The sequence below is a fragment of the Seriola lalandi genome, unplaced genomic scaffold, assembly GCF_002814215.2.
Source record: "Seriola lalandi dorsalis isolate HSWRI2012SDOR001 ecotype SW California unplaced genomic scaffold, Sedor1 jcf7180002054519, whole genome shotgun sequence".
Lineage (NCBI taxonomy): Eukaryota > Metazoa > Chordata > Actinopteri > Carangiformes > Carangidae > Seriola > Seriola lalandi.
Window position 1 is genome coordinate 2,169,780 of NW_019525072.1, and position 24,369 is coordinate 2,194,148.

At 40.0% G+C, this 24,369-nt stretch overlaps 4 protein-coding genes across 4 annotated transcripts; all 4 read right to left on the reverse strand.

The window, feature by feature from the left end:
• Window positions 1-838: 838 nt before the first annotated feature.
• tyk2 (tyrosine kinase 2) lies at window positions 839-9,763 on the reverse strand. Its single transcript, XM_023413920.2, has 24 exons — window positions 9,606-9,763; window positions 8,795-8,998; window positions 8,542-8,665; window positions 8,317-8,449; window positions 8,034-8,197; window positions 7,406-7,784; window positions 7,127-7,303; window positions 6,643-6,800; window positions 6,433-6,550; window positions 6,139-6,322; window positions 5,908-6,026; window positions 5,642-5,812; window positions 5,416-5,503; window positions 5,034-5,161; window positions 4,654-4,789; window positions 3,930-4,081; window positions 3,682-3,832; window positions 3,495-3,586; window positions 2,956-3,145; window positions 2,479-2,597; window positions 1,948-2,120; window positions 1,746-1,863; window positions 1,521-1,631; window positions 839-1,425 (listed from the first exon to the last, which is right to left on the reverse strand). The coding sequence occupies exons 2-24, from the start codon at window positions 8,976-8,978 to the stop codon at window positions 1,282-1,284; spliced, it is 3,513 nt and encodes a 1,170-aa protein (XP_023269688.1). The 5' UTR covers window positions 8,979-8,998; window positions 9,606-9,763; the 3' UTR covers window positions 839-1,281.
• A 2,187-nt stretch (window positions 9,764-11,950) lies between these two features.
• cdc37 (cell division cycle 37 homolog (S. cerevisiae)) lies at window positions 11,951-16,322 on the reverse strand. The gene is made up of 8 exons (XM_023413973.2): window positions 15,957-16,322; window positions 15,408-15,689; window positions 14,289-14,394; window positions 14,073-14,188; window positions 13,754-13,876; window positions 12,901-13,083; window positions 12,736-12,807; window positions 11,951-12,551 (listed from the first exon to the last, which is right to left on the reverse strand). The coding sequence occupies exons 1-8, from the start codon at window positions 16,062-16,064 to the stop codon at window positions 12,411-12,413; spliced, it is 1,131 nt and encodes a 376-aa protein (XP_023269741.1). The 5' UTR covers window positions 16,065-16,322; the 3' UTR covers window positions 11,951-12,410.
• A 2,293-nt stretch (window positions 16,323-18,615) lies between these two features.
• Window positions 18,616-19,408, reverse strand: cmc4 (C-x(9)-C motif containing 4 homolog (S. cerevisiae)). Its single transcript, XM_023413960.2, has 3 exons — window positions 19,301-19,408; window positions 19,156-19,215; window positions 18,616-19,083 (listed from the first exon to the last, which is right to left on the reverse strand). Exons 2-3 carry the CDS (start codon window positions 19,211-19,213, stop codon window positions 18,947-18,949), a joined length of 195 nt encoding a protein of 64 aa, XP_023269728.1. The 5' UTR covers window positions 19,214-19,215; window positions 19,301-19,408; the 3' UTR covers window positions 18,616-18,946.
• A 421-nt stretch (window positions 19,409-19,829) lies between these two features.
• LOC147818708 (vascular cell adhesion protein 1-like) lies at window positions 19,830-22,314 on the reverse strand. Its single transcript, XM_087175956.1, has 5 exons — window positions 22,131-22,314; window positions 21,240-21,506; window positions 20,813-21,145; window positions 20,457-20,711; window positions 19,830-20,375 (listed from the first exon to the last, which is right to left on the reverse strand). The coding sequence occupies exons 1-5, from the start codon at window positions 22,180-22,182 to the stop codon at window positions 20,368-20,370; spliced, it is 915 nt and encodes a 304-aa protein (XP_087032082.1). The 5' UTR covers window positions 22,183-22,314; the 3' UTR covers window positions 19,830-20,367.
• Window positions 22,315-24,369: the final 2,055 nt, after the last annotated feature.

Below are 24,369 nucleotides of genomic sequence, written 5' to 3' on the forward strand. Positions count from 1 at the left end.
TAAGTTTCACTCCAAGATTATGAGTCAGATCTGAAGTGAGTTTGGGGGTTCAGAGGTGGATCTGTGTGACTGGCAAAACACCTTCCGGAAAAATACGTCCACAAATATTGCTCTCATCCTTATCCTCCAGACAGGAGACAGTTTTATGTTTCTAAAATGCACAACTGTAACATAGTATGCATTCAGTGACTCAACTGAAGGTGGCACCACCTTGTACTAGTCCTCATATTGTATTAGTCTTTGGCCCTTGCAGTATTTTCTTTCAAACACAGAGAGAGATCTTGCAGCCGCTCAGCTATGTGGTTGGAAAGCCTGTATCTAAACAGAGACCCTTCAGTGGTTGTTAATTTGCATTGCACAAGGTCCATTTTTATTTTATTGGCTCTTTCTCAAGGTGTATGCAGAACACCGATTCAAACACCTGTTGTTCAAACACCTACCAGAGCAGCAGTGTTGTTATTTTTATTTGTCCCTCTGCAGCAAGAATTGTAGGTGCATTGTTTCCAGCAACTGAAGTGGTGTGCTGCAGTCAGTGGTACAGCATGTTTTCATTTTCATGTGTGACACACTTTCTGTCCTACCTAAAGTAGTGCCATGTGCACAGGCACCTAAATGGTCAAGGCAACATAGGGTATTAGGAGATAGCGTTCCCTGAATGACCCGTTTGTTAAAACTGTTACTGTAGAAGTTGCTTTTATTGCAGTATATCCCTAAGCTAGTGATAAATATAGCTGTGCTTTGGTGCATATAGGACATCCTGTAATGCACAAAAGAATGGCACATTACGTAACACATTTTTATACACTTTTTGACACATGCATCAGTTTTGAAAGAAAAGGACATGTGAAAAAATGTTTTATTAGATTTTGAATTTGTTCTTTTGGTTTATACAAAATTAAATGCAAAGTGAACATTCACTCAAAAAATGTACAGAAACATATGAAAGCTAGTAATATCCCCACCTTACAGAAACTCTTAATACTTACTGTGATATATGCAAACCCATAATTTTTTAAAGATAAAAGCTGACACTGGGTAGCTGACTGCCCAAGCCATCAACTTCCCCCATGAAGTTCAACTTATCAGCCAGGAAATAAAGACACACCAATTGAGTTTAATATTTTGGCAATATCACATATGAGAGGATGCAGTGTGCCGTTATCAAAAAGAAGGCTATAAATACATAATATGTAAATGGAGGCAGTAGGCATTGCACAGCAGGAAACACATTACTGGCTACCCTGTAATATGATGGAGACACGTAGATCTTTGATGAACTGATCAGCAAATCTGAGCCAGGGAAAAGTTTATACCTTGCTGCCAGTCATATGTTCGGCGAATTGCCTCCAACTTTTCAATGATGGATTTGAATGATGGCCGTTGTGCGGGCTCTGCAGCCCAACACTGTTCCATCAACATTTTCACCTGTTGGTAAAAAATTATGTAATAATTATGAAAATATCAGGTTACTCATCATGCCAACAAATTGTCAATTTTGTTTAATGAGCACATAATGTTACCTCATGCGGGCATTCTTTCGGACAAGGCAATCGCAGCTGTTTCTCCAACAGTTTTATGAGTACCATCACAGTCATCTGTCCTTGGGTTGCTTCCATCATCTCAGAGAACTTCTACAAAAAACACAGAAGTGTGCACTGTGCATTTAATACAGGGAATCTGAAATGACTTGATTAGTCACAGGTAAAATAGATGCTGGTGTAAACTTGTTTGAAGAGATGACGTACTGTTGGCGGGCTTTGGCGGTGGTCGCAGCGGGTAAGGATCTCATACAATGTAACGCCGAAGGACCAAATGTCAGAGGAAAAGGAAAATTTGCTCTCCTTCAGGCACTCAATGGCATACCTACATAATGCAGAAATACAGCTCAGTGGCCGAAGTCATAGAACCAGTCACTGAAAAACACATTTAAGTGCTGCATGAACTCACCAGAACACTGGGCTGTCCCCATCCTCACGGACACGATAGTAGATTTCGCCTTCAGGGATGTATTTTGTCAGGCCAAAGTCTCCAATCTTCACCAAGCGGTCATTTTCCACTAAGACATTACGGGCAGCTAGGTCTCGATGGATGTATCGCTTCGAGTGCAAGTAATCCATCCCCTGTAAAACAGAAAGAAAAGACAGGCTAAAAAAGATGCTCATGTCTCAAACATGCGACAGACAGCATGCTGAGTGGTGGACATTTCTCTGGATAACCAACTTAAACAGAATGAATCAAAGACAATACAGAGAAACCTAGAGTGCTATAAATTAATTATATGACAGATTATCTACTTTGGGCAAATGTAGGCAGTGTATGGAAAATTCTTGTACAAAAATTAATGGAAAAACACAACTTCTTCTGAAGGAAGCAGAACACAACCTGACATCTGTGACGTCTGTTCAGTTTGCACACAGATTACAAGATTCTTATAATGCGCATAGCATTATAAGATTCAGAGGAAATGCATAAACTTACCTGACAGATCTGCTGAGCAAACATCAGGCACTGGGGAACACCCAGATTACGTTTGGGAAGGTAGTCTCGCAGACTCCCCAGAGGAAGGTACTCCATTATTAGCTGCACCACTTGTCCTCCTGTGAATGGACAATGCAACAGTGCTTTTATCCTCCTATTTCCTATTATTTTTCAAAGGCAAGAATGACCTGCTGACTATCCAGTTTTTGAAGGAGCTGTGGTGCACAGCTTGCTGTGTGTTGAAAGCTCATTTTATTGACATATATTGGAAAAAGTGGTGCACTTTGACAAGATTTTCAATATTTACAGATGAACAGAAGGAACCAAAAATCAATTCCCTGAATCATCCACTGAGCAGGGCAAGTTAAAAGAGAGCTACTGAGCAAGCACTCCTTTGCACATGCAGACACTATGTGTTGACATGTATTTCAATTATTAAGATATCTGAAGCAGACAGAAGACAGGCTGAGCACTCACCCAGTTCCGTACAACAGCCCTTGTACTTGACAATGTTGCTGTGATCAAGGGATTTCAGGATCTCAATCTCCTTCATCCAGCCATCAGGCGAATAACCATTCTCCTGTTTCAAAGCCTTCACTGCCACACGCTCTCCCGTCCCATCGTTGGCTGGGTCATACAGGTAGAGAGTCACCTTTCCAAAGTGACCCTGGGGACAGAACAAAAAAATGTGGGTTTTTCTCTTACACACACAAACTAAAATTACTGGTTAGGTTACATCCCCGTATATCCAGAATCATATAAAATATTAACCATTTATGTTCTTGAGTTGTGGCTAAAAACGTGTTTTGTGTGGTCCCGGTGACTTTGACCTTTGACCACCAGAATCTAATCAGTTGATTCCGAGTGAATGTTTGTGCCAAATTTAAAGACATTCTCTCACGGTGTTACTGAGCTATTGCGCTCACAAAAATGGGACGGATGGACGGACAACACAAAAAACTCTGGTGCAGAAGCATAAAAGAGGAAACTACTGGTGTTGTGGTGCTAGGACCCACCTCTCCTAACTCCCGAATCTCTTTCAGATAGCGTTTATGAAACACGCTAGGGTCCATGTCAGGAAGAGTTTCACTGGGAGATATATCAGGATCTGTTAGCATGAAAAAAAAACACTTGTTCATTACATGCACTGAGACAGGATGAAAGACACACAAAAAGTAGTGTGATGTGTTAAGAAAACCCCACCTTTGATCATGAGTTCTGTGAGATTTCTGAGCACAGTGCGGAACGAAGGCCTCTGCACAGGCTCGTAGGTCAAACACATGCTGATGAAGCTGGCCAGTTCCTGGGAGGATGGTTCAGCTAAGCGTCCCTTTTGCTGATAAAATCGCTCTTTCTGTTGGGGGGGGGGGGTTACAATTAGAGGTCAGAGGTATAAAACAGGCAGGTGAAGCTTGTGGCTTTTGGAAGGGGAAAAAAGAGTATGGGTCAACCTTAGACAATGCACTGCCACTCATAGGAACATCGCCGTTGTTGCAGATTTCGAGCAGTGTGACACCAAAGCTCCACTGGTCAGCAGCACCGCCAATGGGTGCCCCGCTGTCCACACACTCAGGGGCGATCCACGGGATACGGTCCAGGCGCTCTGCAGTGCAGAAAAGCAAGAATAATAAATGACAGAAGTTATACGTATCATGAAAAGATGATCTCCACGTGACAAATGAACAAATGCTTACAAGAACTACAGAAGAACTTTATGTTGGTCTAATTTTATATTAAAATGATCTTAAATCAATAAAACCGCTAAAAACATTTTATCTTAGAAAAGGACCTGCAGACTCTACAAAGTTGGTTTTCTATGTGCATTCAATGTCAGCAGCGGCAAAAAACTGGTACTTGACAATATTGCTCTACTTTGCTTCATTCTTCATACTTCTTCATGTTATATGGAATTATATACACTAACCAAGGGTGAGCTTGTTTGACAGTGATTATTTTATCTCGGACAGCATGAAATGACACATTGTGAGGTAAAGCTGCAAGACAACAGGAAATAGGTCACAGGAAATGGTCTGGTTGAAGGTTCCTGTTTACTGAATCTGATTAAAATAAGGCAGAACATTCAACCAGATACATAAAAAACCTGAAGTCGATCGAGTTGGGGGACTTTCCTGTAAAGTGAAGGCCATTTGTGTAAAGTGAGTTGCTGGTACTGACCTTCCCGTGAAAGTACACTCAGGGCAATTCCTGGGTCACTCAGCTTGATGAAAGGAGTAGTACCATGCTCCAGACCTCGCCTTGCCACCAGAATGTTCTTGGCACAGACATTTCCATGGACCAGCCGTTTGGTCTCCTACAATAATGAAAATGGTATTCACTATTTGGGATGCAGAGTGTCATTAAATTAGGTTTAACACAAAATATTATAGCTATCAGTCATTTGGGGAAAAAAATGGACTTCACTTGCAGCTCTTATCTTCAAGCTTGGTCTGATAGTAAAATGTTCATTTCCTGATCGCAGAACTCAAACTCAAAACGCAAAACTTGGTGTCCAGTTGACACTACCAGAAAAAACACAAAGTCGTGTTTGAACTCACAAGATAGCTGAGAGCACTGGCAAGTTGTTTTGCAACGATAAATTTCCAACGAGGAGTCACTGATGCCTTTTCTTTGCGAAGGAAAACATCCAAAGGCCCAAACTCCACAAATTCTTCCACCATGATGTCTGCAATGGTAGAAACATGTCATAGAGGTCAAGTCTTTGCTACAGCCACAAGCAAAATGTAAACAGGTGGCGTGTCTCTTTAAAACAGAGAAGGCTGAAAGTTGTTATGCATTTGCTTCATGGTTCACTTGGTGCCACAATATAAATTTGACTATAAACACTGGTCACAGTATGCAAGAAGAGGCAAACAAGGAAGTCACATATCTAAAAAGTGGAAGTGAGTTTGTGGAGGTGAGGAGTGTTATTGCACTTACTTTCAGATCCTTTCACAGACACACCATGCACAAACACCAGATGACTGTGGGACACCTGGCTCATGAGACTTGCGGTTTCAAAAAATGCCTAAGAAAGATAGAGGAAGGGATACTGAAATCAAATATGTGAGGATACTAGATTACACGAGTTAATATCTGTTTGGATTTGATAAACTATCACTGTTCATTCGTTCATCATCATTAGTGCAAAGATCACAAGACTCACCAGTGCAATATCTTTATGGCTTTGGTCTAGTATCTTGAGAACCACTCGGATCCCTTTGCGGTCCGAGTTGTTGTTGAACTTGTCGTCATCATCATCGCTGTTCCCCCGTCCCTGCACCAGAAGACGTCCTGAGTAGATGTTAGTTCTGGTCCCACGGCCGAGATGCTGTTCCTGTTTGTAAACACAACCCCCCCGACCCGGTCAGTACCTAAGCTTGTCAGGTGAAGCAGACTCTCACATTGAGGGTGGCGAGTGGATCTCATCACCTGAGTGATCTCTTTGTCCTTGATCTGGTGGAAGCGTAGCTGGCTCATGTTCAGGGACCAGGGGTCGTTGTGATCAGGGTGATCGGCACCTTGCCTCATCACCAGAAGGTTGGATGACTCTACATCACAAAAACAGACAAAGCGATGTCAAACATATCTAAATATCCCAGAACACAGCCACTGAGCCACGGGAAAACTTCAAGATACACGTGATGCCCAATAAATACAAACCTGCTTGTCTTGGAAAGCAGCATTTTTTGATAGTGAAGTTCTCTGATCCAGACTTGAGCACAAAGGTCTTGAGGCTGTCCGTGAGCTCCTTCACACTGGAGAATTCTCGGTCCCAGCCCTCCAGACAGAACACTGAACCCTTGTACTGAATCCGAAACTGCTTGTGGCTTTGCGTCGATTCGTTCTGTGAGCCGGTAAGTTCACATAAACACAGGTGTGCATGACAGTAACAGAAAATTTTCACCATGACTACACTGCTATCATTCCCAGAGAAGAGAGTGGGTTTTGACTTACCTTATTTGTGTTTAGCACAGCTAGGATGATGCGGTGATAGTCAAGAGCACTCCAACGTACAAGGAAAGCTCCCTCCTCTGCGGCCTCCTTTTTCAGCTTCAGCAGCACAAAATCATCACTGGAAACAAACCAGAGTTGTGATATAACGCCCTGCGTCTCTTTATAGCCTGTTTGTGTCTATATGTGCATGTGTAAGAGGGGAAAACTCACTGCATAGGCCCATGCAGTCCATTTGCTTCACCCAGCACTACCCTTGGGGGAGCCACTTCATGACAAAGATAGTGGTGGGCGTCTGCAGTCAGCCGATAGTATCCATCCAGGAGGGAGATGAAGGAACGGGCCTGCTGGCTGGAGTTCATCTGAACCTCCTACATACACATACAGAAACACCACTAGCTTACAATCAGAGCTCCCACCTACAGACGCATACAAATTCAAAACATAATATCATGCCTGAAGTGTACCAAAAGCCAAAGCACTTTTAGTCACACACATATAGAACTGGAGAATATAAGAGAATCTAGGCATCCATGCTTAATGTACAGTATATACAGACACTTTAAAGACTGAGCAAGCTCACAGACAGAATGACTAATATACAGTATATCAATTGGACTAGTACATCACAAGCACATTTACCAATCAAATTAATGTATCAAAGCTTTTACACAAAGGGGTAAACAAGTGCTCTCACCATGCAGCGGTTGTCCTGAGTGCTAATGCACACATTAGCTCCAGTGATGGCTATGTGAGTTATTTCAGGGAAATCACAGAAGGGGGTCAATTTGTTGGGAGTGTTCGCATTTGGCTGGCTGGACTGCAGTTTCGCTTTGCTCATGTAGTCATTCCTGAGGTAAGTGTTTGCCTGTGCCTAGGCAAAGAGATGGAATTCATTTTATAAAAAGTCGACACTAGCAGAATACAAAACAATTCACAGCGTCAGGAGCTTGACTGAAAATGCATTTTGACAAACCTTCTGACCGGACACCTTCCTCCACTGAATGCCGTTGATCCCAGACACCAGTATTTCATGTGTGGCGGGAGCCGTGTAGTTGTCTTTTGAGACACCCTGCGCATGGGTGGTGTTGGAGTAAGAGCTACTTCCATCCCCTTCCTCCCTCTGCTCCAGGTAGGGTACAGGGAAGGTCTCTGTACCAAAACGTGGTGCCAAGTGCTCGAGAGTAGAGATGTACTTGTACATGATCTCGTGGGCGCCCAGCCGCCCCTTGTCCACAGTGTGCTGCTGGAAGGTCCGCACAAAGTCTGCAAACACCCGGTGGATCCTGAACTTCGTCAGTAAGTTGTTTTTGGAAATGTGCTTGGAGAAAGACTTTGGAATGCAGCGGAGGAAGCTGAAATGAAAAAAGAGAAATGTTATTGTTACCTAGATCCAGTCATTCGATTAGATTAGAAGATGTACATGTATATATATCATCAAAACACAATAGACCATTTAACATCTTTGTTGACAAATTTACAGATTTTAGTGCAATTAGTCATTGTTACTATTTCACAACTTTAGTTATACAGGTGATTAAAAAGTACCACTTATAACAGCATATGACTTGGCTCTACTACAGCCCCTCCATCCAAGTAATTACCTGACTTTCTCTGCAACGTCTTGTAAGGTACAGCCTGTTTGCACTGCTTGGTGTGAGAGGTGAAGCACAGCCATTCCCAAGCTCTCATTTTTGAAGCGATTTAGCTCCTCCTCTGACTGAACGTCTTCCATCTGAACTACTTCGTTCACAAACTCATATTTAGCCTTTTGGAGACACAAGAGGCAAAGTGGTTAGGTAGTGCTAATATTTCGTGCACCACAAATGCAGTCATGTGCGTTCAATAAATAAGCAGTAGACCAAAAACATTATGTTCAATACAGACCTGAGAGAATAAATACTCTAAGGCTGTGATTTCAAGCAGAGGGGAACTGCCCTGATCAGTCCCAGGTCTGAGACGATACCGGGATACAGCCGGCTCCCTCTCATTTAGACCGTGCCAATTCCGAAAGTAGAACCTATGGGACATAGAAAACAGAAAGCCTTTGTGAATATGCCCACTCTGTTCTATCTGCCCTCTTAACACAGTGTTATACAAACACAGGCTAACCTCATACAGTAGTGAAGTACCAGGCTGGAGTTCTCATCTGCACTGAAAATGTGGTTTGGACTGTACCAGCAGCGTGACAGTGGATTGTACAGAGCAAACAACACATGGCACACAGGTGTTATCCCTGTGGAATAAACATAGAGGATAAACACACACACAGTCCAAAAATACTACATGACAAAGAAAAAAAAGGAAACTCCTTTCACTTTGATCAGTGCGGTGCTGTGTATCTGGTCAAGGCTGTCCCACTCACCTACAGCCTCGGCAGCTGAGATGCACAGCTCCTCTGCTGTGACCTCTCCACTCGTGTGGGACAAATATCTCTCCCCATCCTTTGTCCAGAAGAGGAAAACATGAATGCCTCGACCCTGGAGAGGCTCACTCTTGCCTGGAATTGCCCCTGGCCTTGAACGCCTCGACCACCAATTTCCAGACATGGCAGTGAAAAAGCAATTCACTGAGAGACAAACACACACACACACACACACACACACACACAAACACACACAAACACACACAAACACACACAAAAATACACAAAAATACACACACATACACATCAATGTAAATCACAGTGTATTACTTTCAGGGTAATCAGCTGTTGTACTGGCTGGAATCACGTACGTATTAAGGCCTACGTAAACACAAGCCCAATTTTAAAGTGACACCTTGCGATTTTCCGAAATAACATATTCGGTAATTCGCATATGTACACGATGATTATTTTAAAAAAACAGAATTGCTAGATTAACAAATAAGAAATCTAGAATTAACTTTAAAAAATATGACGTTAGACAATCGGATCAATTTGCCAAAAGGCCTTCCGGGGATTACTGTCTAAATAATTGTTTACATTACATGCTGATATACCAACAACTCTATGATTTACAAATATAAAAACGCGAGGTAAATAACACAGACTGCGTCACCGAGTGGTTTAAAAACTTGAGTCCGCACATATTTTACAACGTATCGAATAATACTGACATTTGAAACATATAACTAAACATTATCATGGGCATATCCGTAAACTCAGAAACGTGTATGAAAAGCAAGTATCTTACCATTTAACGGCGAGCTTTTGAAGGTGTTATATTAAAGCCTGTGTCCGTAAGATAGACCGACGGCCAGTCTTCATAATCTTGTGAGCGTGTTTCCCCGCGTCGCCTACTCTCTCTGGTTCTCATGAATTGTGTGACAGTCGGCTTCTTCCCGAAACCAAACGAGGCCACGCCCTCCCGTCCGGCGAGCAGAGTGCTTACACGCCCGGCACGTACAACTGTATTGACTTTTCAAAATAAATGTCAAAATAAAAGGGACGAAATTTATAAATGTTATATATTTTTATATTTGTTACTTATTTGTTGTAAAGTTGTGTTTTTTATCAAATTAGTTCAATCATTCTGTAATTAACACACAGAAAACCTTGGGTAAGGTCATATTATTCCATCATAAGAGGTTACAACCATATTTTCATTATCAATATTTCTGACACCTTTTTTCTTTAATATTTGGATTGTTCAGAGTATAAAATATCAAAAAATAGTGACAACTACTCAGTTATTCCCTGAAGCCAAAGTCAACATCATCAAGTTGACATTCAAGTGTCTTTTGTTGTCTGCCCGACAGTCAAAAACTCAAAAATACAGAGTTTTCATGAAATACTGGCTTCATGCTTATGTTAAAGGTTGTGTTCCTTGGCTGTCCTTCTCAGTGTGAGAATGCAAGTCGAGTAGGGACACTTTGTGATCATTGGCATCATGACGAGGACAAAGTGGTGCCTTGTCTTTGCCCCTTTTGGATAAATGCATTGAATTTTCTGATGTGGAAACTGAATCAGGAACATTTACTATCAACAAATACCTCTGTAGATTGCATTATCTATACTTAACTGTCTCTAATGTATAAACAGCCACCGTTTCCAAACATGCATGGGACAGAATATCAGAAATACCTCTCCATATAAAACAATTCAATTGAACACTGTCAAAAAAAAAAAAGAAAAATATTACCAAGTTTCTGCAAGGCTGCAGTTCTGGACTGAACTAGATTGTACTGTTGCACAACATGTGATGAAAAGAGTCCATTTCAGTGCAGATGATATAAGCAGGCCTGATGGGTCATGTGAAAGCTTGGAAAACACTGTGCCACTATAACTATATATTATCACATCCAATTATATAATTTTTAGTTTCCAAATCACAATTGAACACAATAATTAAAGCTTTGATCATAAGGTAACAGAACCCATCACCAACGTAAGATGAGAAGTCAGTCATTTAACCAGTCACATAGAAACACCTCCATTGAAATGCCTATAATAGACAGTTTCATCCAGTTTTCATGCTGTGCTGTTCATCACTAGATGTCATTATTTTAATTATTTCAACTGGTCATTTTTCTTCACAAGTGTTTGGTGTTTTGTGTCAGCTGTTATCTGCTATACCACTATTCAAATGCAATTCAGAGGCCCCATGTCCACCAAACTACAGTGGCTTTTTCAGGACATCTTCAGTGTCTTGACAAATTTCAATGGGATTTTGTTTGTTCTCCCCTTTTTCTGACTAAATGGAGGTCCAACCATGCTACATCATTTAGTTTATTTGCAGTGAAAGTTAGCTCTACTATCACACTTTCTTAACACGCAGTAATCTCTCACAGAAGCTACACTGTACACTGAGCAGTTCTATTTTGTGATTTACAAGATAGTCAAGTAATGCATTTGTAAAAACTGTTTTGCTTCATTTATTTTTAATCTCATCAGCTCTGATCAAATTTCAAACACTCTAACTTTCAAAATAAAAGCATTAGCAGTATTGAATCCAACCACACCTACTCAGCACTTTTATGTGTCACATAAGCAAACAGAGGGCCATGTGAACAATCATTCTGAGGACCTGCATGGTCCCTTTTATTTAATTCTAATTTGGCCAAGATGGGAACGAGTGGGGTCTATGTAAACCATCGGTCAACCCCAAGCCCTCCAAGGACGCACTTAGGTCTCTTGCCCATTTTGCGCCAATGGTTAGGCCATATTAAGCTACAGTTTGGGTGGAGCCAGCGTAAGCAATCACCCTCAGGCCTAAAACTGACTGTTTTTTGTACTTATATTGATTGTTGCCTTGCAATGTATAATGTCATGGCATATCCATCTCTTTACCCTCTGTAGCACTGTATCTCTATGTAGGGCAAACGTAATTTGTAAATGCCAAATGCTTCATTAGAAAACACATGCACACATGCATTCACTCCTTATTAAAAAGTAGTCGTTACCAACACTACAGGTCTCACAGATGGATCATTTTCTTGTGATTCTCATATGACTCACATTTATGATCTCCAACTTTATGCTTTGAAAAGCATGTCACACAAATCTGGAGTCTTCAGACATAACCACGACACCTCAGCCTTATGTAGCTGGATATAATTCAACCTTTACTTCAGCAAGTTTGTAAAAAAAAATGTCAAATAACTGTCTCAATGAATTGTTTACTCAAGCCCTGAAAGTCAGACACATCTTAAATTTGTAAATGAAATGAAAAACAAAACAATTATATGCAGGCATGTGTACACCTACATACCCACACAAATAAACAGGTGAATACAAAGAAATGTAAGAATACAACTTTTGTGATGTCCAAACAAATAAAAGACCTAAACACAACCAGCCGTTTATTTTCCAAGCAGGAGATACTGATGCAATCTAGTTGTGTAGTTCAGTGAACAGTAATCCCTTAAGTCTCAGCTAAAAATTTTCATCAAGTTATTTCATTGTTCCTTGATTGGCAAACTAGTCATACACATAGTGGAGTTGCAATACAGTGGGTAAGTACATTTGCACAAGCAACAACTGATAGGATCAACATTGGTCATTCCTTCTTAGTTTCTTCCTGCTCCTGTTTCACCTCCTCATAGGTAGCATCTTCCTCTTTTGTATCCCCATCGTCTGTCTTGGAGTTGGGGACCCAGAGCCCTGAGTCTATGCACCTCTTCATGTGAGCCTTCGCCTCCTAAATCATGTAAAATAATCACATTTATTGACTGACCAAAACTGGACATGTGTGAATCAGATAACTGTAGATTCATATGACTGAAATATGATTCCCGACAGACTTCATTGGTCAACAAAACAGTCTGCTGCTTATTAGAAAAAATAAAAATAAATAAACTGTAGTAATTAACAAAGGAACCTACCGTTGGGTCCATTTTGCTAATAACTTCTTGTAACATTTGGATGTCCTTCTCATCAAAGCATTTCTGCATCTCCTGTAATTATGAACATTATGCGTGAGGCATTTGAAGCTTGCAAAAGAAAATGAAGACAGAGTCCTGAGGCCTATGGAAAACAGAAGAACTTACCAATGGCAGGGACTCGTACACTTCAACAGGATCTAGCCCTCCTGGTCCCATACGCTTTTGTCGTTCCTCTTCCTCATACTCCTTCATGGCCTTTTCTATGCGGATCTTCGCCCTGCTGCGAACCCGCTCCTTAAATGACTCCAGCTCATCATTGAAAGCTTCCTGGTATTGCTGATCTGCTGTCTATGAGGGGACACATGCACACAATCAGTATTTGCATTTATTAGGGTGTTTCTACCACTGGAACTCAGGAATTTCTAACATGCTTTTCAACCAGGGGAAGAACAAAATTGAACTCCTGTTAAAATGTTCCCATGTGTAAAGAAAAAGTCCCTGCTCCTCTGGTAGTACTTTCTGACAATTCAGAAACTACTGGTGGCACAAGAAAGAGGGAGAGAGAGGGGAAAGAGAAGGGAAAGGCGGCCGAGAGAGCTCTTGAGTTAATGACAGAGGAAAAAAAAGTGAAAGAAAAGAAGTAAATATCCATGGAGACGGGTGCTCTAGGGCTTCACTCTCACTCTCTCATTTTCTTTCATTCATTACATCCAACTAAAAACATTACAGTCACACAACAATAAACACAAAGAACAAGATGACTCTCTTGTTATTTCCTCATGTGTGAAAATTGAAAATTGCATTTCAAACACTGTTGTTGTTTTTAATCATTCGTTGAATTAATCTGCCTCATCTTCACCGGTCTTCAGATGTGGTACAAATGAAAAGAGTATTGTGGAACAGGAACTCAGTTCCTCTGGTTCCATTGCTCCCGGAACGTTTTGATTTATAAGGAGGCTGTAAATTATTTCGTTAGATTTTTCATTAGATTTTGTAGCATCCAAACAAAGTTAATCACCTTAATCTTGGCGAAAAATTGACGAAAGCACCCGCGTGGATCCACCTTGAGGCTTTTAGCCAACTCTAGAATAAACTGCATGACGATGGTCTGATGAGCCACTTGCTCCATCAATGCATGTTTCTAAAAAAGAAGGAAACATTTTTAGAATAGGGCTCATATTCTGACCTACACAATGGCTGTATAAAAACACACAGGCTGTGCCAAATAAACAGGATCCCTGAGTTACAGTCCATAAAACTAACTTCTTTATATCTTAAAATACATACAATGTATGTGATGTAAGTGCTCTTAAAAGACAATTCTTTTTAGCATTTACCTCCTCGACTTCAAGGTCAATGCACATGATGACCAGGTAGTTGGCAGTCTCTTCACATACAAGATGAGGGTTGTCAGACAGGTACTTCTGGCTGTCATCCCAACGTCGCAGCATGCCTGCAGTGAAGAAAGCAGACAGACCATCATTACTTTCAAACACCAATTCCCCATTACACACAGTAAAGAACAATGGTTAACGAATGTCAATATTTCTTACCGAAATGTTTGATCTGCGTCTCATATTTCTCCACGAAGGTTTTATGCTTTTGTTCTTTCTCTTCTTCAGTCTCTTCATTAGATTCAGGTTTGACATTAACAACGCTCTATGGATGACGGACAGTGACAGAGAACAATCATTACAGACTGTTTCTGATAACTTTTAGAGAGAATGTCACAAGAGAAAACATGAAAATAGTCAGCGATATGTACTTTATGAAGCCACAGACTTGAACCAAATTCAGAGAAAAATGAATATGGCTGTCAGCAACTGATTTAACGTAGTCTGACTTAGACTTGATTGGTTCTTGTGTGTGTTAATATGTGATCCACTGTTAATTCCTCCAATCACATACCAATTTCAAATTAATCTACTTTTGAATAATAGAGAAAAGCCAGATGGAAGACAAAACATGCAGTGGTACCGTAAAAACCACCAACCTCACTGCATAAGTAGCTTGATAGCAACTACAGGTACTTCCAAAGCAAACTGGTATGATCAGAGGCAGTAACTGAAGCTATAAAATGTTTAATGACAGGTGCCCATATAGTGTTGATCAAAGGTAAAAGATTTGTTGATACAGAGCCTGGTACCAGGATAAAAGAAAATTACTGCATATACATTGTCTTTGTATCATGGACTATGAATATAAATATTGATTTACTAATAATAATTTAATCATCTGAGATGTATTGTTTTGCTGCTATTGAGTACCTTGCAAGGCTTCACTTATGAAACTTCTTATGAAACTCATCAAGGTTCCCACCGAAGAAAACTTATGCCCACATTTCAACTTTAAAACACAAGGCTGGCCTCATATTTTAGTAACAATCAACAAATTCCATGACAAGACCCAAACCAACAGTCAATGCATCCAAAAAAAATACTGAATACTACAGTCTTCTACATCACATTGTCATTTTGTTGAAATAGGCAGATACAGGATATAGGGTGGTGTAGGTGTAAAATCTCATCATACAGTAGTATGTTATGTTTTCATTGGTATGTGTACCAATCGGACTTCTCTTTTTCTCCTGAACTAAAAACACACCAAGAGTGGCTCTGAGCTTGGGTCCAGAAACTAGTTTGCTGGCAGGCAGCCCCCTTTATCTGCCTCACCTTGCTGAAACCATCCTTGCTGAGCGTGTCCACGTTCCATGGCATCTTCTTCTCTTCTCGGTTGTGGTCATCCATCTTCTTCGCCCACTCACGTTCCTCTTTTTTCAGTTTCTTCTCCTCAGTCTGGGCTTTGCTGAGCTCTGCTTTGGCATCATCTGTTTCTGAAATGGTCAGCTCTTGTACTTTCTTTTGTGTCTCTGCTAGCTTACGCCGGCAGTCAGTGAGTGCCTTGTTAAATTCTTCACCTTTTTTCTCAAATTCTTCCATCCGCTCCACACGTGCCTGAAGTACAAATGTTATAAGATCAGTCACAACCACAGGGACAAAACTTTTATGTCCACCAGTCTTTTAACTATGGTGGACCTCCACCCTCTACCAGTTTGCTTTCTCAGATCTAAGGCCAATTACAAAAAGTATTTGTAATTTGTAGACTATTACCTCCTGCAATATAATAATTTTGCAATTACAAGTCATGCAGGGACCACCTAACAACAACGCCAATTTTACTAAAAAGAAACCGCTTAAAAACCATGTTTCATAAAGCTGTACCTGGTGTCTCCATCTGAAGAGGCTGGGTGTGTCGATGTTTGGATGGGTGTCATCTTCATCGTCTGACACCTCAATGTGGTCCCACACGCTGTAGTCTATTCTGGACATAATGCCAGCAAGAACCTAACGTAAACAGCGTTAGCTTGGAATATGACTCGGCTAAGTTCGTGGGCTAAACGAAGCTCACCCGAATTTTGAATCCAAAAAGCATACAACAAAAGAAGGCTGCTCTTTTCGGAAATATGTAGTTCTGTTCAGTGCAGCGGCTGGCTGTGTATGGCCAACACTAACTCAGATAAAGCTAGCTAGCGTGGGCTAGCGACAGACTGCTACAGACTTCTAGAAAGATTGCTGCTGCATATTTCCGTCGACGTCAGCGCGTCACTCCGTCACACGGACGTACGTCACTCCGTATATTGCAGTACAGCACCACAAACTAGAGCCTCAAAAATGATCTTAGTCATACATCAACACCTCTTGAACACAGTTAAAACAAAAACTGAACACTATAACCTTTCAGGATTGTTGTAATGGACTTCATTAGTTCTAGCTAGGTGTAGATATTAAATTGCAACCTCCAGAGATTAAAAACATGAAATATCAATAAACAGTGTTCTGTGATTAATGCTCAGCTTACTTTTATTCTGCAACTACACACAGTAATTTTGGTTTTGTATTAACATGTTTATTTTATCTTACATATTTGATTTCAAACATGTATTTTTTTCATTTTCACAATTTCCAATATGTTTTTAATGATAAATCTTATTTTTGTTTGTGCCAAATACCACATCCATAAATGTAAATGAACAAAAAATAAAATCTGTGCTTATTGTTTGAACAACATACGCTTCTACATTCTTTGAATGTTGAATATTCCCTGGCTTTTCATTTATTTCTTTAATTTTTCTCTTTTAATGTAACTATTTGATACAGATATATTGTTTCGTATTTCTCTTGCTGTTTTGCCCTGGCTCTATATCATCTGACTTTGCCAAATGGAGTTGCTTTAAGAAAGGAAAAAAAAAATTTAATCAAAATAATTTAACAGCAGTAGACCTTAATTTTCTATCTTTGTAAATTATATCAAAATATACATATATAGACTACTTTTTAATATTATTTATTTATTTTTCTTTTCAAATTTTCCAAAACCTTCCTGACATATTTTCACGTTTTGCTTATGTAACAATGCAGTATTATGAATTTAATTGTGAATTGTGAATTATGAAAGTTCATAAATCATTGCTGTTTTTCCTTCATCTGGTAAGCTACTGTTTAAATTAATATTTTCAGTTTTTGGACTACTTTGTTGTTCACTAGATAGAGAAGAGGATAACATGAGAGTAACACCTGAGGGATGCACTTAAACCCTGTGGATACCCTGTCTGGACCATTGTGAAATCAGCCACAAGATTCAGGAAGAACACAGACACTGCGGGTGGTGAAGAAAAGAATAACATCATCAAAAACATCGTCATTCAATATGGGTTTGGAAAGTTTGATGGAGTGGATGAGTTGTGTACCAAATAATAGCAAATAAATAATTGAATGTGCAACACTTATCCACTCTACCAGACTTATTTTCAAAGTTAAATGAATAAACCCTTTTTAAAGTCACTACTCATATATCATACGGCTTTTTAGAGCACATACAATACAGGAAATCACCTCAAAATATATATATAAAAATGCCTTACTCCTCATCAAACCGGAGGGAAGAGACACTTTTATTTTGAAATATGGATACTGAAAAAAATTCTTCAATTAGAACAGACTGACAAACTAATTAAATGGACGATAAATATCTGGTTTAGACATCATCCCAGGGAACCAGTATTTCAATGATGACAAACTCAGTAGACAATGATACAAACCGCACCCAAAGGCAATTAAACTTAGAGAAACCATTGTACCAGAACATGATGATCCATGGTGCATTTCCTGCCCTGATAGATCAATTGTCTTATGAACATTAATATGTATATGTTTGCACTCTGCAAAGAAAAGCTGATATTGCTTGGTTATCTAATGACAAATTCAATGTATTATTAAAGTAATTTCTCAAGTTTAGCATAGCTTACTAGGGATTTTCTTGTACATTAGACAAGCTGATTGATGCCAAAATAGCCTTGGGCAAGACAAACAGCAATAACAGTGAACAGATCAACTGGGATATCAAAAATCTTTTCCGACAACACACTATATTTCTTTTATTGAGAATTAAGTTATCATGTAATGCAAATAAACACTTGTATTAACATTTAATATTTAAATCTCACCTGTGTTTTCAGTTACTCTAGATTACTGGAGCTACAATGGGAGTTATGGGAGGTCTCGAGACTCAATGCAGTAAAAAGAATGATAACAGTGTAATTTGTCTGGCTTTAACTGGTGCAACAAAGCTGACAGGGGGATGAAGTACATCCGCACATGCCCCGACAGTCGTGAGAAGGGAATAATTACTTCATATCCGGTCTATGGGTCTAATCAGGCGAAAATAATTTAGATCTACTGTGTGGGTTTACAAATGGTGTGTAGGGCCTTAAGCTACATCTGCAATAGAACTGTGTAGCTCATCGCCCACATGCACAAACAAGTGTAACTCGTACTTGATGACAGGGTGTGACAAAATAACAGGGTACACTGTAGAAAGTAATTCAGTCGAACTTCCCTTTAATAAATACTACATTGAGCATCTTATAATACAATGTTCAGCTTTATGCTGAGACTGGGCCACATGGGTGTATGGCTTGTCAAACACAGATGTAATTATTAACATTAATAAAAGTTATACTCCATATACTGTGTGTTTACCGGCTCCAGTATACGTATGTGCCAAAATGTGGAAATTCATATTCTTCCACATGATGTAAGAAACATCTGTCTGTCTGCACTGTTGCAACAAACACAGCAGTTATTCGGTCAATACAACAATGACACAGTGTCACTTTCTGACATAATTACCATCAAAAGCATCCCACAGGGAGCTATGTTTTACTTTTCTTCTCCGCAGGTTTTGAGTCTTTGAACCCGGAGCAGCAGATGGAGTTTCCAGCCTGCATCTCACAGCACCGCCGCATCTCCCTGATCACATCCTCGCACATGCTCTCCACGTATTTATTAGCTGCGGGAGGAGGAAAATGTCAGGTTTGCTCTGACAACATGTCATGGCATTCAAGTGTGCCCTTTTGTGTACCTTGTAAACACTTTTGAATTGCGCATGCTTGCTTTTGACACGGATCTTTCTGTGGCATGCCTGGAAGAGAGCACACAACGACAGTTTTCAGAAGTTGTCCACTAGTAGTAAGCAAATACACATCAGGCTCAAGACTCACTCCCACCTTTGTCGGTTCAGGGAAGTCGGCATAAGTTAGTAGTATTCAGATCTCGGATGAAAGGTCGTTAAGCTAATGTTAGCCGCTAATGCCACTTCCTCCTTCCGCTTCTTTTTTTTTTCAGTTTTATTGGCTATTGGCTAACCAGCTTATAGGTGCATTAATGTCACTTCCTGCTGCGAGGCGATGTTTTAATCACGTGACATGTCGATAGCCAATAAAAAAGCATCTCTGACAAGGTGCAACAGCGACACCTGGTGGCTTTACACAGACAGTCACCTGACAAATTCCCCTATGAACAAAAAGAGTACATGGCATACATTTAAAAAGTGCTTTTAGCAGAAGGTACCTAGGTAGGTAGTTTTTAATCCAAAAGTATTATTGTGCATTTTTTAGCATTGCTGTGTTAATTAATATATCATTAAAAAAGTCTCTCTCAGCTGTAAGACACTACTTCTACAACTACTAGTAGAACAATTTCTAAAATAATTATATTATAATAAAAAATATATAAATAGCAATGTGAACAACGACGTTTTTAATTTAAATTTTATTCATAAAGATAAGCAAATTAAGAAACAGTTCATATTTACAGTAACGGCCTGCTTTTCTTTAACATTCAGCATTAAAGTTGCAGTACTAAATTTCCAGCATTAACAGTAACATTAACAATAATGCAGTCATCATTGCTATATTAAGTGTAGCTACACATCTGTAATGTTATAATATAATTTTATTAATAGGAAAATAAATCTAACAAAAATATAAATTAGATACAGAATATCACATGGGAAGCATAAAAAGTGAACTATATTCTAAACAACAATCTACCACAAGAATACATTCATGTTAAAATACTGACAAATTAAATGGCAGTTGCCAAGTGTAGTATATTCGGGTCTTTTTCTTTATGAGATCTAGTTCTGGATGATAGCAAGATCCTGATAAATATCTGTTGAGTTATGAATGCATTGTCATTTCCGTCCCCAAAGCAGCAACAGTAAAATCCCCTTGGCTGAATTCTCCTCGTATGTCCAATGTGGTCATCCAATCCCATCTCACGATCCTGTGTTTCAAACACCTAAGTGAAAGCAAAAGAAGATGCCGGTTAGGACATGTGTGGAGACAACTTGCACATGTGCTCTTCAGAGTTCCCTTCTACCTTTGGTCTTGGCCTTGACAATGAACTGCTTGCTCTTCTTCTCCAGTGTATTGGAGGCAGTGCAAGTGTAGGTCCCTGGGAGCAGTGAGGAAGAGGTAAGAACTGCTTCATCCTCCATCCTCTCCTGCGCAGGATGGGAGGATTGCCAGCTGTACACAGGTGTGGGATTCCCTGTAGCTGTACAGTTTAAGGAGATTTCAGTACCCACTGTGAGGTCCAACACTTCTGGTTCAGGACTGAGGAACATTGGGGGAACTAGAAAGAAGATCATAGGGATTAGAAGTACCACCACTCTTCAGTGTATTAAACATGTGAGAACTCTTTTTTTAAAAATTGGTTATAACTTCATGACTCACAATACACAGAGGCGTTAAGAGGCTCTGAGGTCACAGCAGGAGGTGGTTGTGGTCCTTCTGGTCCAAGCTCCAGCTCTGCTACACACCTGTACTGCACTCCATTCTCGGCTTTGGTTGGCGTGACGACGAGGATAGAGGACACTTGGACAGGTGAGGAAGATGTGAGGTCGGCGAAGGAGTGGTTATAAACCTCGGTCTGCCCTCTGTACCACCTCAGGGTGAGATACTGAACAGGAGCGATGTTTTGAACCTCACAGAGCAGCTGGTACTCTTTTCCTTCCACCATGGGGCCAGTGTGGTTCACAGGCCTGATGGAGACACTATCTGGGGTTTCTAAATGAATGATATGCAAGGGTTCAGGTCAGTCAAACAGGTTTATGCAATTCATCCATTTCTATACTGTGTATGAAAACAAGAGCTGACTCACTGTAGAGGACGAGATTGAGTTTCTCCTCACATTGTCTGGGAGCTGTGAAAAACACCCCATAACAGATGGGCTCCTCTATCCAATCAATGAGACTGTCTACCTTCCACTGGACGGACAGGTCCTGCTGAGTGTGTGCAGCACTGATGGCCGATTCCCAGCCCAGGACACGTACCGGGCGAGCCGCTTCGCAGGTGACTGACACCGGCTCCCCAAAGCCCACCACAACCCTGGAGGGCTTCAGGATTAGGGAGCAACCTTCACCTGACACTGAGACATACAGCAGCAAACACCATCACCATGGTGTTATTACCACCATCATCCACTTGTAATACTTTCATATTCACTGTATACAAGTAGGCTGCATGTACCTATTATGTAACTGTGTTACAACACTCAAGAAGTCAGCCTCATATTTCTTAAATACACCTGTGTATAATAGTGAATGTATAGCAATCTGGTTTCTTATTCATTTCTATGTTAAAACAACAAAATGTAGGCTATACTTTGTAGGCCTACTTACAGGATTTCACCCACAGTTTATTCAACCGACAACGAAGAGTGTAAAGTCCAACATGCACATGTGCATTGAGTATAGTTTTGTTGTTTCACAGTTAACTGACAGCCGGTAGCTCCTCATAATCTTATAGAAGAATATAGTGTAGCCACTTAAACACAGATCTGATGCTAATCACTGTGACCTAATAATGCGAGGACTGTCTGTCTACCTTAAAAATAAACATGCTTTAACTCGCTGTTGCACTGACGGTCGTTGTCACGTATTAACACCAACTAGAGGTCATTATTTGCCTTTTCGTTTATCACTATTTTCATAAAACAATTACTGCGCCGACCATCATCTGTAACAAGAGAGAAAGGGAAAAAACATCTTACCCGAATAAAACATGCAAAACGTCAGGATCCATCTCAGAAAGTTGTTCCCCATGTTATTTTCTGCACTGAGGCGTCGATTAAGGGGCGAGGGAAAGAAGATTCCAACTTGAACAAGCTTGGCAACTCTGCAGGGAACGATGTCGGAACAAAAGGGCCCCGTTCATCCCAGCTGACTTTGTGGGTGGGGGGTAAAAGGGAAAGAGGGAAATTTAACAGGTGGCAGGCCTCTAAAGAAACACAGCCTGATCTTTTGAACCGCAGTAATCTTACATGCTTTTCAGCACGAAAGTAAAGATCTATGATAAATACCACAGCATGTGTATAGCCAATATAATATTAATACCCCTCTTATATATATATACTTTATATAATACATTTTCCATTTTCATATCTGATATATTACAGAGCAAAATTGTGGTATATTTATAATAAGCCGAATTGAGATGCTCTAAATTTGTAGCATGATCACATTGAAGTCATAAAACTGTCTCTTAAAGCCCAAACCTTGTTATCCTCCAACCTCTGACCCATGTAAATCTCATTGAATATGGTAAACCACATAAATCTGAGCTGTGCTTTCAATAGACTTAAGTTTGTTTTGTTTTTTTTTAAGTTTTTACATTCCAGCTTTAGGTGCAGCCACGGTATGCTTTGATAGCAATGATTTGATCTCTTATTTTGTTGTTGGCTGTGAACATAAAGCCAGTTTTCAGATCTGTATGCATGCTAGTTTCGTCTTGCTCCAGGACTCCATGCTCTGTGAAATCCCAGCAGGCAGGAGTATTGGTGTTGTGCAGCATGTAGCTTGTAAGACTCACACTGTGACCAGAATGCTGCACAGACAGAACAGCTCTGACTGCAACTGCGGTGCAAGTGAGCGAGTAATCGGATGCTTTTTGGTGTATTTATGGCGAGCACAGCTGGGAATCTCAATGCACAGATTACAGTACATGCTTGTTTCACTTTAAAATTCACTGCTCCCTCTTCCAGGCATCAAGAGAAATATGTGTTTATGATAAAACTTTTTTTTTTTTTTTAACTCCATGACAAATTGAGCAATATCCACTCTGCCAGGTTGCTATGGCAACACAGTCAGAGCATACACAAACAGTGCTTTCTGGCAAAACCTTCAGTGGGAATGACAGAAACTGAACATAAAGAACATGGTTTCAGAAAAAATGGGTTTATATTGGCAACCGTGGGCAGGATAACAAATGCTCTCCTTTACATTCACTTTGTTCAGTGCTAATTAGTATGGCAGTCTCAGCACTGTATAATGTAAGCCAGATTGAATGAGAGAGAGAGCGAGAGAGAGAGAGAGAGAGAGAGAAGGGGGGGGCTCAGGGGCAGACAAAAGGTGGCAGGGAAACAGTCATGAAAGACACTGGTTTGACTTTGCCTCAATCAGTATTCTGCCAAAGGATGTCACCGACGGAGCAGTTGGCTTTATTTAACATCTAATGTATATGCACAAGTTGCACATACAAACCTTGTAAACGACTAACTTCCCCTTTTTCAATTTATTCAGCTTTCATAATGAAAAGGTTTACAAATGAATATCAGCATTTTGCACTTTTCTGTACCGGTACATCAGACAAACGATAGGATCTAGAGGTCAATAATAAGGTCATTTCAATAAAGCAACATTTTGTCTTATCATATGAAATTGAAGGCACAATATTGAAAATGGCATGGTCAGTCTCTCCAGTGCAAAAATAGTTCAACATTCCAGAGCTGTACCACTGTACACACATATATATATAGAAAACACATGGTAAAACAATTTTCAAAACATGAAATGAGAATAGTGTGTGCTTAATTCATACACCAAAAATGAATAAAATAAGAATTAAAAAAAAAAACCTCACTCGCAACATACCCCACTGCATTATTCCAAGCACCCTCAAGCAATTACTGTAGCTGCAGTGCAGGCTCTGATAAGTAATAGTGTAAAAGAAATATTAAAAAAAAAAAATATATATATATACAGCTGTGTTCAAAATAATAGCAGTCCCACATCACTAGCAAGATAAATCACTGTTTTTGTTAGAATTTCAACTTCTACACTGCAAGTAAGTTTCTAGAAGGTTTAGTAAAGGTATAGAAAACCAACAGACCCAACAGGCATGACGTGCATGCTGCTGATTCTGTGAAACTGAATCATTTACTGAAAGGGGCGTGTTCAAAAAAATAGCAGTGCTGAGTTCAATTAGTGAGGTCATTGATTATGTGAAAAAAA

What these genes read in the sequence shown, in the direction of transcription:
- cmc4 (XM_023413960.2), bottom strand. Translation starts at nt 19,213, where the DNA reads ATGCCACAGAAAGATCCGTGTCAAAAGCAAGCATGCGCAATTCAAAAG. An exon ending in AATTCAAAAGTGTTTACAAG is followed by an intron (nt 19,084 to 19,155) that starts GTACACAAAAGG and finishes CTCCTCCCGCAG; the next exon opens with CTAATAAATACGTGGAGAGC.
- tyk2 (XM_023413920.2), bottom strand. Translation starts at nt 8,978, where the DNA reads ATGTCTGGAAATTGGTGGTCGAGGCGTTCAAGGCCAGGGGCAATTCCA. An exon ending in GAGTGTACTTTCACGGGAAG is followed by an intron (nt 4,082 to 4,653) that starts GTCAGTACCAGC and finishes TCTGCACTGCAG; the next exon opens with AGCGCCTGGACCGTATCCCG. An exon ending in GGGGACAGCCCAGTGTTCTG is followed by an intron (nt 1,864 to 1,947) that starts GTGAGTTCATGC and finishes TGCATTATGTAG; the next exon opens with GTATGCCATTGAGTGCCTGA.
- LOC147818708 (XM_087175956.1), bottom strand. Translation starts at nt 22,182, where the DNA reads ATGGGGAACAACTTTCTGAGATGGATCCTGACGTTTTGCATGTTTTAT. An exon ending in ACTCAATCTCGTCCTCTACA is followed by an intron (nt 21,146 to 21,239) that starts GTGAGTCAGCTC and finishes TCATTCATTTAG; the next exon opens with AAACCCCAGATAGTGTCTCC. An exon ending in TCTTAACGCCTCTGTGTATT is followed by an intron (nt 20,712 to 20,812) that starts GTGAGTCATGAA and finishes TCTTCTTTCTAG; the next exon opens with TTCCCCCAATGTTCCTCAGT.
- cdc37 (XM_023413973.2), bottom strand. Translation starts at nt 16,064, where the DNA reads ATGTCCAGAATAGACTACAGCGTGTGGGACCACATTGAGGTGTCAGAC. An exon ending in GACGCAGATCAAACATTTCG is followed by an intron (nt 14,189 to 14,288) that starts GTAAGAAATATT and finishes TCTTCACTGCAG; the next exon opens with GCATGCTGCGACGTTGGGAT. An exon ending in TGTACGAGTCCCTGCCATTG is followed by an intron (nt 12,808 to 12,900) that starts GTAAGTTCTTCT and finishes TCATAATTACAG; the next exon opens with GAGATGCAGAAATGCTTTGA.